Raw genomic sequence first — 17,672 nt, 5'->3', positions numbered from 1 at the left:
ACATCCACAAAGAAAGGAAAATTCAAATAGGAAACATACTATCTTTGCTATCAGTTTTCCAGAAATTTAAGGCTGTACTGCTATATGAGATTAATGGAATAGTGTATAAGAAGCTTCCTCAGTTTTGCCAAATGTGTGAGGAGACACATCCTATTCTGGTTGGTCTGGCAGTATGATATTATTTTTAAAATATGAATCACTGACCATGCAATTTTAAGTTCAGGAATGTATAGTGCAAATGCATAATCCAAGATGTGGGCTGTTATATATAAGCAGCGATTCCTCACAATCTTTGTAATAGATACTAAAAATTACCAGCAACCTGCAAATTCCTCAATAGTTAGAGTAAGATATGTCAACTATGATATAGTCAGAACCTATGATGTCAAATTGCTCAAATTAATACAACAAATATTTATGTAGTGATTTTTAAAGACATCAAAAGCGTATTGCTTTATGAAAAGTGCAAGAAGCATAGCAGTCGATAAAATACAGTGCATTTGAATGATAAAGACGGGTCATACAGAGACAAATGTTCACACATGTTAATATAAACATAGAACATTTCCAAAGTTTGATTTTCATGTGACAGAGACTAGCAACTTAGAAATGAGTTGACAGTATGGAAAGGGAGAGTATTAGGATACACTCTGAGGCATTGGAAAAGCTAAATGAAAGATCACTATTCTAGAAGCTTCCTAAAATACATACATATAGGTTTAAATGAAGTCACTCTTACCCTATATAGGAAAATTACGCCTCTCTTAGATGCCATAGGCTATCAAACAAAAAGCCCATTATCACATGTAGTTTACCTCTTTTTCAAGTTGTTGACCAATAGGCAATAGGGTCTCATAGGCCAAACTATACATGACATCACATTTGCTCTTGGTTATTCTCCAGGACTTGATAGAAAGTCTCTTTGCTAAAGATAACACAAGCTTGAGTCATAGGACATGGAGAAATCAAGCTGGTAATTACTTAGAAGCTTCAGTCCTATTGGCTAGCTTTCATATTGCTGGAATGCACTAGGCACAATACTGCTGGGAAGAAGAGTAATCAACAGTCTTACCTAGATACAACCCTGCAAAGTACAGTGAGAACCAGCTCGGCAGGAGGTGTAGACTGCCATAATAGTGGTGTGATTATTATGAGAATAACCGATTGCTTTCTGATTGGATTTAAGGCTACTCCACAACTTCAAACTCATTCATGTCCCTGCTCACCAGGCCAAGAACTGGTAGCAAGGTAAGTCATAGACCATAAAAGATAATTACTCCCCCTCATTGACCCTCCCTTGTTTACCACTTTTAACTGGCAACATGAACCTGAGAGAATGGGGCCTAAAAACGAGGCAGACTAAAGTCTCTTCAATAGCCTACTTTATTCAGAGCATCAGAAAATGTATACTTAAAGGGTTTAGAAGAACCATATGCGTAAAGTGTCCAGTCAAAAAAAGAAAAAAAGCTCCATGTGACAAAAACATGTTTTTTTCATAGGGGCATATGAATAACAACAGCTGAAGCAAACTCATTCTTATCTGCTAGACCTTGGAGGGATATGAAAGCACATTTTAAGAACAAGCCATGTTATGGAAGAATAGAGATTACCAGACTCTTGTTTACTTGGAGTTGTTGTTGTTGTTGTTGTTCAAGAGGTCTCAAAAATCTCGTTACACAGCTGCTTTCATGGGCTGTGTTCCATCACCCCTTACTTTACACTACCCTCTCAACCTCTTCCCCACTTAACTCTTCCTAGCCTTTTTAGTTAGCCAGTTTGTAACATCTATGCTCAACTATTCCACCTCTTTTGGAGTCTCAACTTCAGGGCTCCTGGGTTAGCAGCATTTTGCAGGTGTTGTCATGCATGGCTTGGAGGAGTGAGCATGCCATGTAAAACCAAGTCACCTGGAAGCTCATCTTAACTTTCTCCTAGAGCCCCTGTACAGATGTAGTCCACGATCCCTGTGCCCAGGGATCTACTGCTCCCCTTGTGGAGCTCCTGTCCCCTCCAGGAGCTCCACAAGGGAGCTCTATCTCTCCCTTCTTTCATATAAAGAGGTGAAATTAACTAGTGTAACAATATAAAGTACTTAAACTTGCCAATGCTTACACAGATATTTGGAGATGTATTAGAGAAGTGGGGATGCAGAGCAATGGGAAGGGAAACATGCTTCAAGAAAAGGGAGTGGGCTAATTAATTGCCCATTTAAAATTAATTTGAACAACCATATTGTACCATATATAATATTATATATGGATACACATTTGTGAAAATATATATTACCATGCTTTGTAACAAAAATATTCTGATATTGACGTAGGTTATTTTTCTCATAGACAATGAAGAAAGTGTAAACTATAGCAACAGGAATATTTTTGAATACACTAAATTAGCATTTGCTCAATAAAACACACCATAAAAAGTGAAAAGACACAAAATGGGAGCAAATACTTGAGATGAATAATAAGAACAAGAATCAAAATACTCAAAATATTGTAATTTCTGGAAACAATCCTAGTGTTGGCTTTTTAAAAAAGGCATTTAAATTTATGCACTACAGTCCCATTCTGAAAATTAAAATATGACATTGAATTTTAAAAATGCTCGAGTCTCAGTGAACCATATGCAATGTATTTTGACTAGTTCGCCAAAACTATATATGCTGAACAATGTCCTATTATTGAAGCACATATACATGTGTAACAATGGCATAAAATGAATACAATAAAAATAAACATAATGCAGACAGTGGTGACCACTGGAGCAGTGAGATCTTCGGAAACAAGAAGATAGGGAGACAGGAAAAGACAGCGTGTAAGAGCAGCTTTCAAGTTGAGCTGAGTGACAGGTCCCCAAATGGGTATTTTCTGCAATGCTCTGCATTTTACATATCTGAAATGCAGTGCTCTGTAAGCATCATTGTTACATTAATATTATAAACAGTGTTTCTAAATTGAGCAAACAAACAAAAGAGAAATACCAAGGACAGATGCCAAATCTACCACCAGTGTGCCTACAGGCAAATCACTACTGGTAGCTTCTTGCCCACTGAACCAAAGCTTTGCTCATTTTGAAAATTATTTAGGAACTTTTGTAAGCCTTTTAACTGTATACTAGCTTCATTTTGTTCTCTGTATCTGTCCGTCTCTCTGTGTGTCTCCATTTCTCTCTCTGTCTCCATCTCTCTCTCTTTCTCTTGTGTGCATGTGTGTGTGTGTGTGTGTGTGTGTGTGTGTGTGTATACACGTGTGCACATGCTACATGAGTGCATACTCTCTCAGTAAAGTGTGCACAGGACACAGAAACCAGCAACATTGGATCACCCTGCAGCTAGAGTTACAAATAGTGGTGATCCTCCTGGCGTGGGTGATGGGAACTGAACTCAGGTCCTCTGGAAGAGAGGGAGTGCACACTTAATAACAGAGCCATCTGTCCAGCTCCCAGTATTTCATTTTCAGTTATCTCTGAGTGTATTGCAATAAGAGCAAATGCCAGTGGAAGTTTTTGTATTTGTTATGCACTTTCAATTTTATAATTCCTTACTTTTAAAGGTTACCATACATTCAGTGGATAAAGAAGACCATGAGAGACAAAAGGGAAAAATTGAGTGCAGGGGCATTTTCAAGTTTATTATTAATGAAGACATTTATTTATTTGTTTTGTAAAATATAGAAAGGTTAACTCAGAGAAGAGGCAAAATAATTCCATAGGGAGACATATGCTAGAGAAATCTCAGGGTAAAATTTTCTCTAGGGAATAAAGGATTTGGACTTGGGGCAGGGAAGTCAGGGTGATGGGGACCCCAAACTGTGCTCATGAAGCCCATTGTCTTTAGAAAGGTGTCTGATAATCTTCAGGGTCATGTTCTGCTCAGGTTGTTTAGATACTCTGCTCATCTAGCCTTCCATAAAAAATTGTGTTATCATTTTATCTCCACTTTTGACTCCCACAGGAAGATGATAGATAGATAGATAGATAGATAGATAGATAGATAGATAGATAGATAGATAGATAGATAGATAGATGGATAGATGGAACTTAGCCAGGATTAACTATTTTCATTTAGATAAACAAAAATATAAAGAAAACATGTTCCAGCATGGAGCAGCGTTCTTGTCTATGTGAGAATTGCAGTTTCACGGACTCTAAGATTCTCATCTAGAGCTCACTGGGGTTTTGTAACCATGGTTTTCCAGGGCTCCACTGTGTAAAAATAGAACACTTACTTGAATAAAATAAAATAAAACCTGACAAATAAACCACATTGTTGTCTACTTGCAGTGAAACATACCTCAAAGTTTGCAAAGCACAATACTATGGGGTCTGGTGAACATGCCTTTCACATAACGAGGTCCCTTGGCACAGGGTGTTTGACACTTCTCTGTCCCAAGGTGACTCTCCGGGTGCTGAGGGAATAGCACCCAGAATCACCGAAAGTTGCTCCTTGGAGAATCTTTGTTGGGCATCAAAATTTCCTCTTCCAGATAGAAGGAGCATTTCCTACCCGGAGCTCCACCCCACCCTCACGCCTTTCATCAGCCTTCATCATGGGGCTAACCCTGAGGCATGTGGCCCAAGCACCCTTAGATGACTTCTTTCATGACTCAGATTTGTGAATGTCTGTGAACCATGGACTACATCTCCAACCTCTGCCTTTATTATTCTTTTCAGACACAGCTTCACAGGGAGAGAAGTAAGTGAAATCTGAGGAGAGACACCAGTGGTTAAGACACTGTCATTGGAAAAATAAAATACATGCATCGGTTTCCTTGTAAAAAGTTCAAATTGTACAAAGCAGAGTAAAATAGTGCTATCTGTAGATACTTGTTTGCCTTCTTTACTTTTTATGTATTCCTTAAAAGATCTCCTGTTCTGTTAACTTCGATAAATCATGACTTCCTCTGGTTAAAGATTAATATTAGTTAATAAACAATATGACTCTGCTGCTTTACCAGCTATGATCCTTATTCTATACTCTCATCTTTCAACAATTCATATTTCAGAAAGACACAGTTTATAAAGCTGCATAAAGCATGTTTACAGTGACCTGCCACGTTATACACATCAGGGTCAAACAACTTTCCCTATCAAGAAATGGCCTGTGGCATTTAACATAAAATTTATTTTGTTTGCAACCTCAGGTGATTTTTCTTTGTTTTGGTGTTTGGAGGAGCCGAAGCCCAACTATGCATTGATTTCTTATTTTATTTAATAACATCTTTTTACAGTTTTCCTCTATGAAAAGTGGCTTATTCATGAAAATCTGATAAATTAAATGTTTAAAGCACTAAAGGAGGGTGCCTTTGAAATTTACCCAATAGCAAATCATTTTGTAGTGTAGCTCATTTGCATTAATTTCAGCAAAATGTACTTTTGGAAGAAACTCTATCCTTCTGTTGCTGAAATAATTTTTTGAACTAACAGGTTATAATCATGTTGATTAGTAACAGAGACATTGAAGGCTATTAGAAAGGGTGCTCTATCAATATATTTTCCAGTTACACGTTGATAATGAGGTGTTTCTGGCCAGTGTGCTAATGCCATAACGTCAATGTTAAAATGTAACCCAATTATTTATTTGTTTGTTGCTGCTGTGACATAGGCATGAGGAAAAAATGAGCCAGAGGTTGAAATACTAAGCCTTCTGTTCCTTGAAGAAAATGTCACTATAGTGCTCTCACTTTCTGTTTCTTAGTGGACCATTTCTGTGGTGGATTTGTAATGAATGTTCAAAATGATGTTCATATCTTGCATTATACTGGCCTTACGGTGGTTACAAAGAGAGGGAATGCATGGTTCCTGTCCAGTTGTGATGGGGACAGTTGCATGATGCAGTTTTGTGTGTTGGAAGGAGCAATCAAAAATAATCAGAAGTTATGACTATGAATCTTAGTTTAATTCTTTGACATCTTGGGTCCACAGGCAGTGCCCTAACAGAAAAGATGATCATCTCAAATTCCTCATGTCAAAAGAATCAGTAGTCTTGTCCTTATACTTTATAGGATGGCAATTAAATGGAATGAATATATGTGAATATCTTTTGTGATTTCAAAGGCAAAATAATATTTTAGTAATACACAAATAAAATAGTAAAATATTCTTTGCTTCCCACTTATTCAAGGAACTATAGATAGGGGTGGGAGGAAAATGATTTTACAAAGAACATGGTTAGCTTAGTTTTGAAAAATGGGAGGCATCTAGGGAAATATAGAGCAGCTTCTACAGGAGCATCATCAGAGGCAAAGGAGTTGGATTAAAAAGAAACAGTCTGTAAGTGATAATAACCACAGCTCCACCCAACCTTAGATGCTCAGGAATGAGCAGGCAGTTACAATATCAGGGAATGTACATGATACTGTATCCAATGTTTTAAATTTTCAACTTCTATAAGCATAACAGAGTAACATCAACAGTGTCAGGATGTTACTCTCCCACGGGATGAGTGTCAAGTAGGGCCAGTCTTTGGTTGTCGATTCCTTCAGCCTTTGCCCCATCTCTGTCCCTGTGAATCTTGTAGGCAGGACAAATGTTGGATCAAAGGTTTTCTGGGTGGGCTGGTCTCCTTATCTCTCCACTGGAAGCTCTGCCAGGCTACAGAGGGTAGCCACTTCAGGCTCATAGACAGGAGCCTACCATAACTCCTCTGCGGGGCTTAACACAGCATCTGATAAAAATAGATGCAGAGACCAAGAGCCAAACATTAGACAGAGCTTGGAGAGTCACATGGAAAAGTTAGGGGAATGATTGAGGGAGAAGAAGGGGTTAAAAACTCTACAAAACCTACAGAGTCTGGACCTGATCTGGACCCATGGTGCCTCACAGAGACTGAACTAAAAAGCATGCATGGTCTGGTCCTAGGTTCCCAGCACATATGGAGCAGAAGTGTAGCTTGATCTTTATATGGATCCCCAATGACTGGCGTGGGGGACCTCTCTGACTCTGATGCCTTCCTTTGGATACCATTTCCCCTAACTGGGCTGCAGTGAGTGAATGTGCCAGATTTGGTTGGTACCCACTGGTGGACTGCCTCCTTCTCTCAGAAGAAGAAGAAGAGGGGAGAATTGGGGGAGGGGTGCCCAATGGGGAGACTAGGAGGAGAGGAGGGTGCTGTAATCAGGATGTAAAGTGAATAAGTAAATTTCCAAAAAGATTTTCAACCTCTGTTATAGTTAACAGTATAACTTTTTGCATGTCCACAGCGCTATGATGTTAACATCACTACATCCCTATAAGAGATGTGCAGACTTGTTTTAAGAATGTTCAGTCTTTGTTCAAGATAAGACAACACATGACAGAAGAAGGAAATGACTTACAGCATTCAACTCCGAAGGCCATGCAGTGTTCTCATACTGGGAACACTGGACCACACCCCCAGGCTTTAGTCCTCAAAGAAATAGATGGGGATGAGAGTAAACTTGCAGTGGACCAGCCACAAAAATTCCCAGCCTAACAATATCACCCTTTTGGTATCATTAATGTTATTTTCTTTCTTAAATACCGTTCATGATATAATGAAGAAACAGAATCACACTTTGGTGAATGAGTTCACCTTCCAGGGTTTTTCTAACTTCCACGAGCACCAGCTCACTCTCTTCATTGTGTTCCTAGCACTGTACATATTAACCCTGGCAGGTAATGTCATCATTGTGACCATCATCAGTCTTGATCGTCACCTTCACACTCCCATGTACTTCTTCCTCAGCATGCTGTCAGCTTCTGAGACTGTGTACACCCTTGTCATTATACCGAGAATGCTCTTCAACCTCGTTGGCCTGGGTCAGCCCATTTCCTTGGCAGGTTGTGCCACTCAGATGTTTTTCTTCATCACTTTGGCTATCAACAATTGCTTCTTGCTCACAGCCATGGGGTATGACCGTTATGTGGCTATTTGCAACCCGTTGAGGTACTCGGTCATCATGAGCAAACGGTTGTGCCTCCAGTTGGGGTGGGGAGCCTGTAGCATTGGTCTAATTGTAGCAATGATACAAGTGTCAGCTGTGTTCAGGCTGCCCTTCTGTACCAGCAAGGTAGCTCACTTCTTCTGCGATATCCGGCCTGTGATGAAGCTCTCCTGCATTGATACCACTGTCAATGAAATCCTCACTTTGGTCATCAGTGTGTTGGTGATCCTGATCCCCATGAGCTTGGTGTTTATCTCCTACATCCTCATCATCTCGACCATCCTCAAGATTGCCTCTGCTGAGGGCAGGAAGAAAGCCTTTGCCACATGTGCCTCTCATATCACAGTGGTTGTTATCCATTATGGTTGTGCCTCCATTGCCTACCTCAAACCCAAGTCAAAGAATACCAGAGATGAAGACCAGCTGATCTCTGTGACCTACACTGTTATCACACCCCTCCTGAACCCTGTGGTATACACCTTAAGGAACAAAGAAGTCAAGGATGCTCTGTGCAGGGCCATGGGCAAGAAACTTCCCTGATAGTTTGTGCCCATTTCAAATAGAGTCATTTAAGATTCTCTAGGAATTATCAAGGAATACATGGAAGCATTTCCACAGAATTGAGCAATGATTGGGTGACAGGAGGTGAGAACAAAGGATCTACAACTTCAACCACTCAAGGAAAGGACACACAACCAAGCGCATGTCTCACCTAAGAACAGTAATAAAACACTGGCTGATATTGGGAAGTACATCATCCATCTGGAAAGCCTCATTACAGAATAAGCAGGATGGCATACAGGATTAATGCGGGCTACTAAAAGGCAGAGATAAAGGTTTTAAAATATATTCTACGATACTCTTGGGGGAGACATGGGTTTTCCTGTTCCTATCTAGAACATATAAGGGTAGCACATAACTGTCCCCCATAGACAATTTATAGCCTTTTGCTTCTAAGACACCACAATATAATGATTATCAGAGATTAGCATCTCTAAAAGTGAGCAGCCCTTGAAGGATGGATCTCTTTCATGGAAGGTTTGGGTTAGTGAATTTGGAAGTTGTTGTTTTCAGGGTCATGGAAGAGTCATTAGAAACCACTGGTGATCTAGTTAAAGAGTACTCATATAAACCCTTGTCTTATGAAAATATACATATTCTCACATGTGAAGGTGGCATATATGACCTGAAATAAACACATTGGAATTGCTTTTGGAACACATTGCAGGATGGATGAAAAACTGATAACATGAGTAAAGGAAGAAATCTGGGGCATAAATTAGCGAAGAGCAGCAACTGGGGGTATTCCGAAGGAGAATGTGGCTATTCTGTAAAACAATGGCCCAGTAAAAGAAGACTGCTTCTCAAATCATCAGTCCAGTCATTTAAGGTCCCCCGGGGATCTTAACTGATATGTCATCTTTCACTGTCATCTCCACAACAGACTGTGGATAACCAATGTCCAGTGACTGGGTTTTGAGGCTATATCCTCATGGCCTTCTATGACTTTTAAGCAATTAATGGAAATCCCGACTCTCATTATAGTGCCTACTCAGTAAAGGCATGCTTCTACTCATTTTGAAACACCAGACTGAAGCGATTCTTGTTTTAAGAACTGTTTAATAATGTCCCTACAGATATCACTCCCTTGACTCAGACTGTCCTCATGACCATAGAACCAGTGTGAACATTTTGTATGCTGTCTGTACGGACTGTGATGTAAAATGGCCAGCAAAATTATTTTTTCACCTACACATAGTCATAGCAGGAGGGATGCTGCAAACAGTGGTTAACGTTTCATTTGTACCAAGTGGTGTGTTTTCAAGACTACATATGAACAGCTAGAGCTCTACTCAAATATTTTGATTACTCAAACAACCCCCTGAGGTTCATTCCTAGAGCTATGCTTTTGGGTGATTCATGGTAAAATCCAACAGACCCAAACTTATTTTATTCTGTATCTGCTAATTGATGACTTTTTATTTACTCAGCAAATAAAAATTAATTAAAATAACATCCTGCTTTGTCTCATCAACATTATCAGTCGCAGATAATATATATCTGTAAACTACATCAATCATTTAAGACGCTAGGCAGCAGTTTTTAGAAAACAGTACAATCAAGTTGAGAGAACATGAACATATATGTGACTTTATATGTGTATAGTCATATAAAACAAGTGCAAATAAATTATTAATTTCCCTGATCCTCATCTGTAAAATTAAAACTTTTTGTCTAACACATGAAAGGACAAAGATAAAAATTATTCAGAAGTGACAAAACTGGTGTAGGTTATTTTCTTTTTCTTTCTTTCCTTTTTTTTTTAAATTTTTTTGTTTTGCTTTTTTACTTCCTTGAACTTATTTAAATTAAATTTTATTTTTTTAATATTAGTTACAGTTTATTAACTTTGTATCCCAGCTGTATCCTGCTCCCTCATTCCCTCCCAGTCCCACCCTCCTTCGCTCATCTCCTCTCTGCCCCTTTCCAAGTCCACTGATAGGGATGACCTCCTCCCCTTTCCTCTGACCCTAGCTTATCAGGTATCTTCAGGACTGGCTGCAAAGTCCTCCTCTGTGGCCTGGCAGGGCTGCTCCTCCCTCAGGTGGAGGGAGCAGGTCAAAGAGCCAGCCATTGAGTTCATGTCAGAAATAGTCTCTGTTCCACTTACTAGGGTACCCACTTGGACACTGAGCTACCATGGGTTACATCTGAGCAGGGGTTCTAGGTTATATCTGTACATGGTACTTGGTTGGGGATACAGTCTCATAAAAGACCCCTGTGCCCAGATATATTTGGTCCTTGTGGAGCTCCTGTCCTCTCCGTGTCATACTAACTCCCCCTTCTTTCATATGATTCCCTACACTCTGCCGAAGGTTTGGTTATGAGTCTCAGGATCTGCTTTGATACACTGCTGGGTATTTTCTATAACTGTTAGACTGAGAAAATAGCTGTAGTATCCATAAACTGCATCTTTGTTTATTCGAAGAATGGATTACTAATCCATGCTCTGTCTTCCTACTGAGTGTAGTACCAATCAACCACTAAAGTAAATGGTAGGAATTGCTGTTAAAACCACAGTAAGCGGTAAGAAATGCCATGTACCATTAACATTATTGTACCATTATTGTTCTTACCACCCATTCTCACCTGTTCAAATGTTCCTAGTTCACTGTTGATTACCAGCTTCCTTCCGTACACTCTTAGGCCCTGATTATTCATATTCAAACTTTAAGTCTGTAGATCACATACCTTGCTCCTTTAGGGAAGAATATTTCCCAAACCTTTCTTTTCTCTCTTTTAATGGCAATTTCAGTAGTTCAGGCCTGTATTCTTCTACATATCAGTCACTGTTCTGAAACACAGTTCAGTGATTTCGAAACTGTTTATAATGACCCTAACACAAACTGCAGGCTATGTTCTGACCTGCTCATCTGTGTACAATGTCTATGCATATGTACATCTACACACATTAACAAGTAGAGACACAGTCACAAAAATGTACTTAGCCTTCTCTCATGGAGATCAGCCTTGTGTTTCCCCTGCAAGTCTATTCTTTTCTCTTCTGTTGTATCTTATTAAAATAACACTAATGAGTGAAGCTATATCTACTACATGTTCTGACTAAGTATTCAGAATGGATAGTTAGTCTCTTTTCAGCTGAAGTCAGTGCCAAAGTCCAACACTGGAAGATTATATTTCCAGAATACTGAAATAAAACTAAAATCTCATTTCTGAAAGTATAAATTTTACTTTTAAACATTTAATTATCATAACTAAACACAATTTTATTTTGGATAAGAGACCTTTAATCACCAGTGTCAGCTTGTAAGTTGCTCTAAAGGTCATTAAAACACATGTTTATGATATAAGGGAGATGCAAATATTTTTACTATGAAATTGAGATTGCTGAAGCAACAAAATATCTCAGGAGAAATTCCTCATTCTCAGCATCCTATATATATATATATATATATATATATATATATATATATATATTACTTAATAGCTGTTTATTGAAATATTTCACAGTGGATATTATCCTATATTATTTAGAAGTTGAACTAAAATCATATCACAAATACATCCATAAAAGTTGTGAAGACTCATGACTTAATTGGAATTAAGAAACTAAAACTTAACTAAGCCAGAATTTTAAAAATTGTTTAAATTTACCAAAAATTGTGTTTGGATGTATGTGTGTGTGTATAATATATATATATATATTAGCTGTAGTATAATATATTATATATAATATATATAATAATATATATTATATAACCCAAATATATATATATAATATATATTATGTACACATTATGTATTATATTATGTACACATACATGTAACCCTAATATGTATATAATATATTAGGGTTACATGTACGTGCATCCAAGCCAGAAAACAACCATGGGTGCTGATCCTTACACACCATCTTTGTTTTTAATTGGGGTCTCTCTTTGGCTCAATTAGAAACCCTGTACCAAGAAATAAGGTGGAGAACAATTGAGGAAGATATCCAACATCAACCTTTGCTCTCTGTATGTACTCTCACACACATCAACACACTCATATATATATATGCACAAAATAAAGATCTGGGGAATACAAGGGCATACATGAAAGGGAAAGAAACTGCAGGAAAGAAAAGTTGAGCTAAGAAGTATTAATATGTAAGTTTCATTAAAATTACTTACTATAAAATAATTAAAGTCTCATTCATAAAAGTTTTACATCTTTGTTAATAGAAGTCAATATTTTAAAACAAGTACAAGCTTTAGGATTTTTGTGGCAGTTAAAGGTAGATAGAATTCAGATTAAATATTGATGATTCATTCTCATTATTTGCTTTTTTTTCCAAAAACCTGATTAATTTTCAGATAAGAATAAAAACAGTCATTCAATAAAATGTGCATAGAAAATAACATCAGATGAAAATTCATAAAAATTAATGATTTAAAAGTATATCAGCCAATCATTATCGAATCCGATGTAACTTCACACCAAAGAGAATGTTGACCTATGCTTAAGACAGATCAAAACTCAAATGACAACACATGCCAGAGAGGATGTGGAGAAATGGGAATGGTCCTCCATTGCTGGCTGAAATGTAAACTTGTACCACCATTTTGGAAATCAAATTGGCTCTTTCTCAGACAATTAGGAATAGTGCTTCCTCAAGATCCAGCCATACCACTACTCGGCATATATCCAAAATGTGTTCAAGTATACAACAAGGACATTTGCTCTGCCATGCTCATAGCAGCTTTATTCATAATAGCCAGAATCTGGAAATAACCCAGATGTTCTTCAATGGAGGAATGGATGCAGAAATTGTGGTACATTTACATAATGGAATACTTACTCAGCAATTAAAACCAAGGAAATCATGAAATTTGTGGGCAAATAGGATCTAGAAAAGATCATCCTGAGTGAGGTATCCCAGAAAAAGAAAGACACACATGATATATACTCACTTATAAGTGATGTTAGACATATAATATAGGATAAGCATACTAAAATCTGTACACCTAAAGAGGCTAAGCAATAAGGAGGATCCTGGGTAATATGATCAATCCTCACTCAGAAAAGCAAATGGGATGGACATCGGAAGAGGGAAAAAAAAAAACAGGGAACAGGATAGGAGCCTACCAGAAAGGGCCTCTGAAAGACTCTACCTGCAGGGTATCAAAGCAGATGCTGAGACTTATAGTCAAACTTTGGGCAGAGTTCAGGGAATCTTATGAAAGAAATAGGAGACGAAAGACCTAGAGGGGACAGAAGATCCACAAGTAGAGCAGCAGAACCAAAAAATCTGGGCCCAGGGGTCTTTTCTGAGACTGATACTCCAACCAAGGATGCATGCATGGAGATAACCTAGAACTCCTGCACACATGTAGCCCATGGCAGCTCAGTGTCCAAGTGGGTTCTCTTGTAAGGGGAACAGGGGCTATCTCTGACATGAACTCAGTGACTGGTTCTTTGATAACCTACCCCTAGGGAGAGGGGAGAGCAGGCTTACCAGGCCACAGAGAATGACAATGCACCCAGTCCTGATGAGACCTGATAGGCTAGGGTCAGAAGGAAGGGGAGAAGGAGCTCCCCTGTCAGTGGACTGGGGGAGGGGCACGGGAGGAGAAGAGGAAAGAAGGGTGAAATTGTAAGGGGATGAGGGAGGGGGCTACAGCTGAGATAAAAAATGAATAAATTTAGTTAATTAAAAATTAGTTAATTAATTAATTAATTAAAAATAAAGCTAAAAAACAGACAAAGAACACAGCAAAATGCCAATTTAACACCCTGAGTACAACACACATTCAGGAAAGGGGAAGGGTATCTCAGAACAGTAGAGTGTGCAATTATTCAGACAAAGTAGAGTTGCTTGGAAACTTTTACTACATGCTATATAATCAGAACCTCAACCCTACTTCAGAGAATGCTGCCAGGTTGTTGTTTGCAGAGATATGCAAAGACGGAGAGGGGCAAAAGGTTTGTGATGATATATATGAAGAAGAGGTGGCAGGACACCAGTTTTCCCTTCAATAGCCTACAGCTCTGAATCAAGACATGGAAGGATTTTCCACTGTGAACTTCAACATTTTGGTACAAATCTAGTTTACACTCCTACACTAGCTCTATTACATTAGTAGGCAAAGCAAGTAATAGTTATATCTGTAGATGAAGACATCTTTCAGATCTCGTCAGATAAGCTTTTATTTGCAGCACATGTTTATTAACACAGAGACTGACAATTGGCCAAGGTACAGAGAATAACAGACTGCAGATTGCTCAACTCTAAAGAGAACAAGTATACCATACAACAACTACCCAAGGCTCACTTATCCTTTTGGACACCAGAGCAGAAAGAGTATAAGAGGTGATAGATGACAAGGAAAAATCTGCTGGGCACAGCACAGTAGAGTTGCTGCACATCTGAACTCACACCACTTGTGACAGCAGGCACAAAACCTTTGCAAGTGCAAGCCAGACCAAATCCTTACATGGGGAGGGGAGTGGAGAACACAATTCTATCGCTAGCTGTAGAGCCATTCGTACTGGTGGCTACTAGGAAAGCCAACTTCCTCCCATGGTGTAGTCTCTAGTGAGTTGACTACACTCTAGCAGAAAAGAAAACATCCAAGGCTACGTTAGATAGCACAAACTGTTCTCAGAGGTTTAAGAAAGAAGAAGAAATAAAGTTGTATGGGACGGGAAATGGGGTGGATATGGGAAAAGTTGGGGAGAGGGAACAGGAAAATCATGACGGATCTAGAAAAGTAAGCCAGACACACCTCACTTACAGGAGTAAGGGGAATAGAAGCTGTTTTCCAAAGCAGTTTGTGCTCTCCTCACTGAGTGATACTGGAAGCTGCACCTTCAAGAGTAGGCTGCTCAATAAGAAGCTCTCTCTCTTGAATGTGAATAAACACACACACACACAAGATATAACTAACCAACATATGTACAAGCCAACCCAGAAAAGTAAGAGATGTGAAAATCAAGAAAACATGACTCTTGTATTTCTGAACTAATAGATACTGGGATGAGCGGCAATGGCAGATAAAGATCTCAAAAGTTTTTGGATAACAATGATAAATCTGAAAGAACATGCAAACAGAGTTGACAATTCTATACAGACATGGAGAGGAAAGTCAGAAAAATAAAGGAAAAAAGTCAGCAAGGGACAAAAACATCGCAGAAATTGAGATTTTGAAAAAAAAAAATTGTAAAACTGGAAATAAAAAAACTCAAGGACCACTCATCCGGCATCAACCTCCTACTACCCTACCAGAGGCCAGGCCAGCAGGCTGAATCCAAGACCACTTTAGCCAGAAGACAAGGGAGAAACCAAAAATTAAAACACCCATCCAAAAAAAAAAAAAAAAAAAAAAAAGAAGATGAAGACAAGCTAAGAAATCAGCACCTAGACTTAATCACTCCAAATCCAGATGCCTAAATGTCAGTATAAGAAAACAACAACAGCCAGGGCACCACTTGAAAGCCAGCCCTCCCACTACAGCAATCCCTGAATATCCCAACACAAGTGAGCACAAGAAAACGACCTTAAAACCAACATTATAAAAATGATAGTTTTCTTTAAAAAGGAAATGATCAAATTCCTTAAAGAATTCAAGGAGAAGACATAAAATATTGGAGGAAATCAATAAATCCCTTAAAGAATTTCAAAAAAGCCAAGAAAAAAACAAACACTTGAAGGAAAAGAATATAACTGTACAAGACCTGAAAATTAAAATACAAGCAATAAAGAAATCACAAACTTAGAAAATTATGAAAAAAAAAATCTTGGTCCTTCTATCCCTCCATTCTTCATAAGCCTCCCTGCTCACTGCCCAAAGTTTGACTGTGAAAACCAGGAGGGGACAGGATTTCCACAAGGAGACCAACAAAGCCAATAAAACTGGGCCCAGGAAACTTGCAGAGACTGATGCACCAACCAAGGACCATGCATGGAGAGGACCTAGAACTCCTCCTCTGATGTAGTCCAAAGGCAGCTCAGTGCCATGTGAAGTCCTTAGTAAGGGGAGCAGGGGTTATCTCTGACATGGACTTGGTTTTCAACTCTTCAATCATTTCCTCCTGGCAGGGTGCTCTTGCCAGGCTACAAAGGAAGAGGATCCAGGCTGTCCTAATGAGATTTGATTGGCTTGGGTCTGAGAGTAGGGGAGGAGGACTCCTCCTTTTTGTGGTCTAGGGAAGGGGGATGGGAAAGAGAAGGGGAAGGTGGGACCAGGAAGAGATGAGAGATGGGGTTCAATTGGGATAAAAAGTGAATAAATTAGAATTAACCAAGCAGTCAATCTATCTTGGTAAGCAAACAGGAACTACAGACACAAGTATCTCCAACAAAATACAAGAGATGGATAAGAAAATCTTAGGCATTGAAAATGGGATAGGAGATCGACATATTAGTGAAAGACAATGTTAAGTCTAGAAAACTCCTGGCACAAAATATCCAGGAAATACAGGACACTATGAAAAGACCAAACCTAATTATATAATAGGAAGGGAAGAAAGAGATTTCCAGATCAAAGACCCAGAAGATATTTTTTTAACTTTTTATTGATTTTTTGTGAATTTCACATGCACAATCCCACTAATCTCTCCATTATTTCATATCACCCTCCCACCCTTGCACCCTTTCCTTGAAGAAAAATCAAACACACAAACAAACAATAAGACAAAACAACAAAAGATGGTGGTGGAAGCTGTACTGTGTCCAAGTGTGACCCACAGTATACCTTTTTTGTCCTCACATCTTTACTTGCAAATGTTCATTCTAACGAGTCATTAGTCTGATTCAAGGGAACTGCTTCTACCTCACTATCAGTTCTGCATTCTTACCTGAACTCCTTTTGGACATCCTGTAGTTGCACTGTGTGGAGATTCTGCAGCTTTGGATCTGCAGAAATAGCCCCTTCAAGTGGTCCAGCAGTTAATATATAGAATAGATATCTATTGGTCAACTTAAAGCCCTGGATCTGAGCCTGGGTGGTAGTTAAGCTGGTCAACCCACCAGCTCTCCTGAACCCACACCACCAGAGTGAGCTCTCCAGAATTGTCCCAGCTAATTCACCAAATGCTACAACCAGCAAGGGATAGGGCCAGCTTTCTCATACAGGTACCATTGAAGCTGACTCACCTACACCTTCGCCATTAGGGTCAGCTCTACTGTGGTGCCCAAACCTGGTGTGTGGCGGTGATCTCCAGAGTGATGCAGCCAATGAGAGGCAGGATCAGCTCTCCAGA

The 17,672-nt window shown here is 38.9% G+C and overlaps 1 protein-coding gene across 1 annotated transcript; it reads left to right on the top strand.

Annotated features, from left to right (window-relative positions):
- The first annotated feature begins 7,514 nt into the window (after positions 1-7,514).
- On the top strand, positions 7,515-8,444 carry LOC110539343 (olfactory receptor 10J1-like). Its single transcript, XM_021626189.1, has one exon. The coding sequence runs from the start codon at positions 7,515-7,517 to the stop codon at positions 8,442-8,444; it is 930 nt and encodes a 309-aa protein (XP_021481864.1).
- The last annotated feature ends 9,228 nt before the right edge of the window (positions 8,445-17,672 follow it).

This window comes from Meriones unguiculatus, chromosome 11, assembly GCF_030254825.1.
Source record: "Meriones unguiculatus strain TT.TT164.6M chromosome 11, Bangor_MerUng_6.1, whole genome shotgun sequence".
Lineage (NCBI taxonomy): Eukaryota > Metazoa > Chordata > Mammalia > Rodentia > Muridae > Meriones > Meriones unguiculatus.
The sequence above is the reverse complement of the archived record's forward strand: the minus strand, read 5'-3'. Positions and strand labels throughout refer to the sequence as shown.

What these genes read in the sequence shown, in the direction of transcription:
- LOC110539343 (XM_021626189.1), top strand. Translation starts at nt 7,515, where the DNA reads ATGAAGAAACAGAATCACACTTTGGTGAATGAGTTCACCTTCCAGGGT.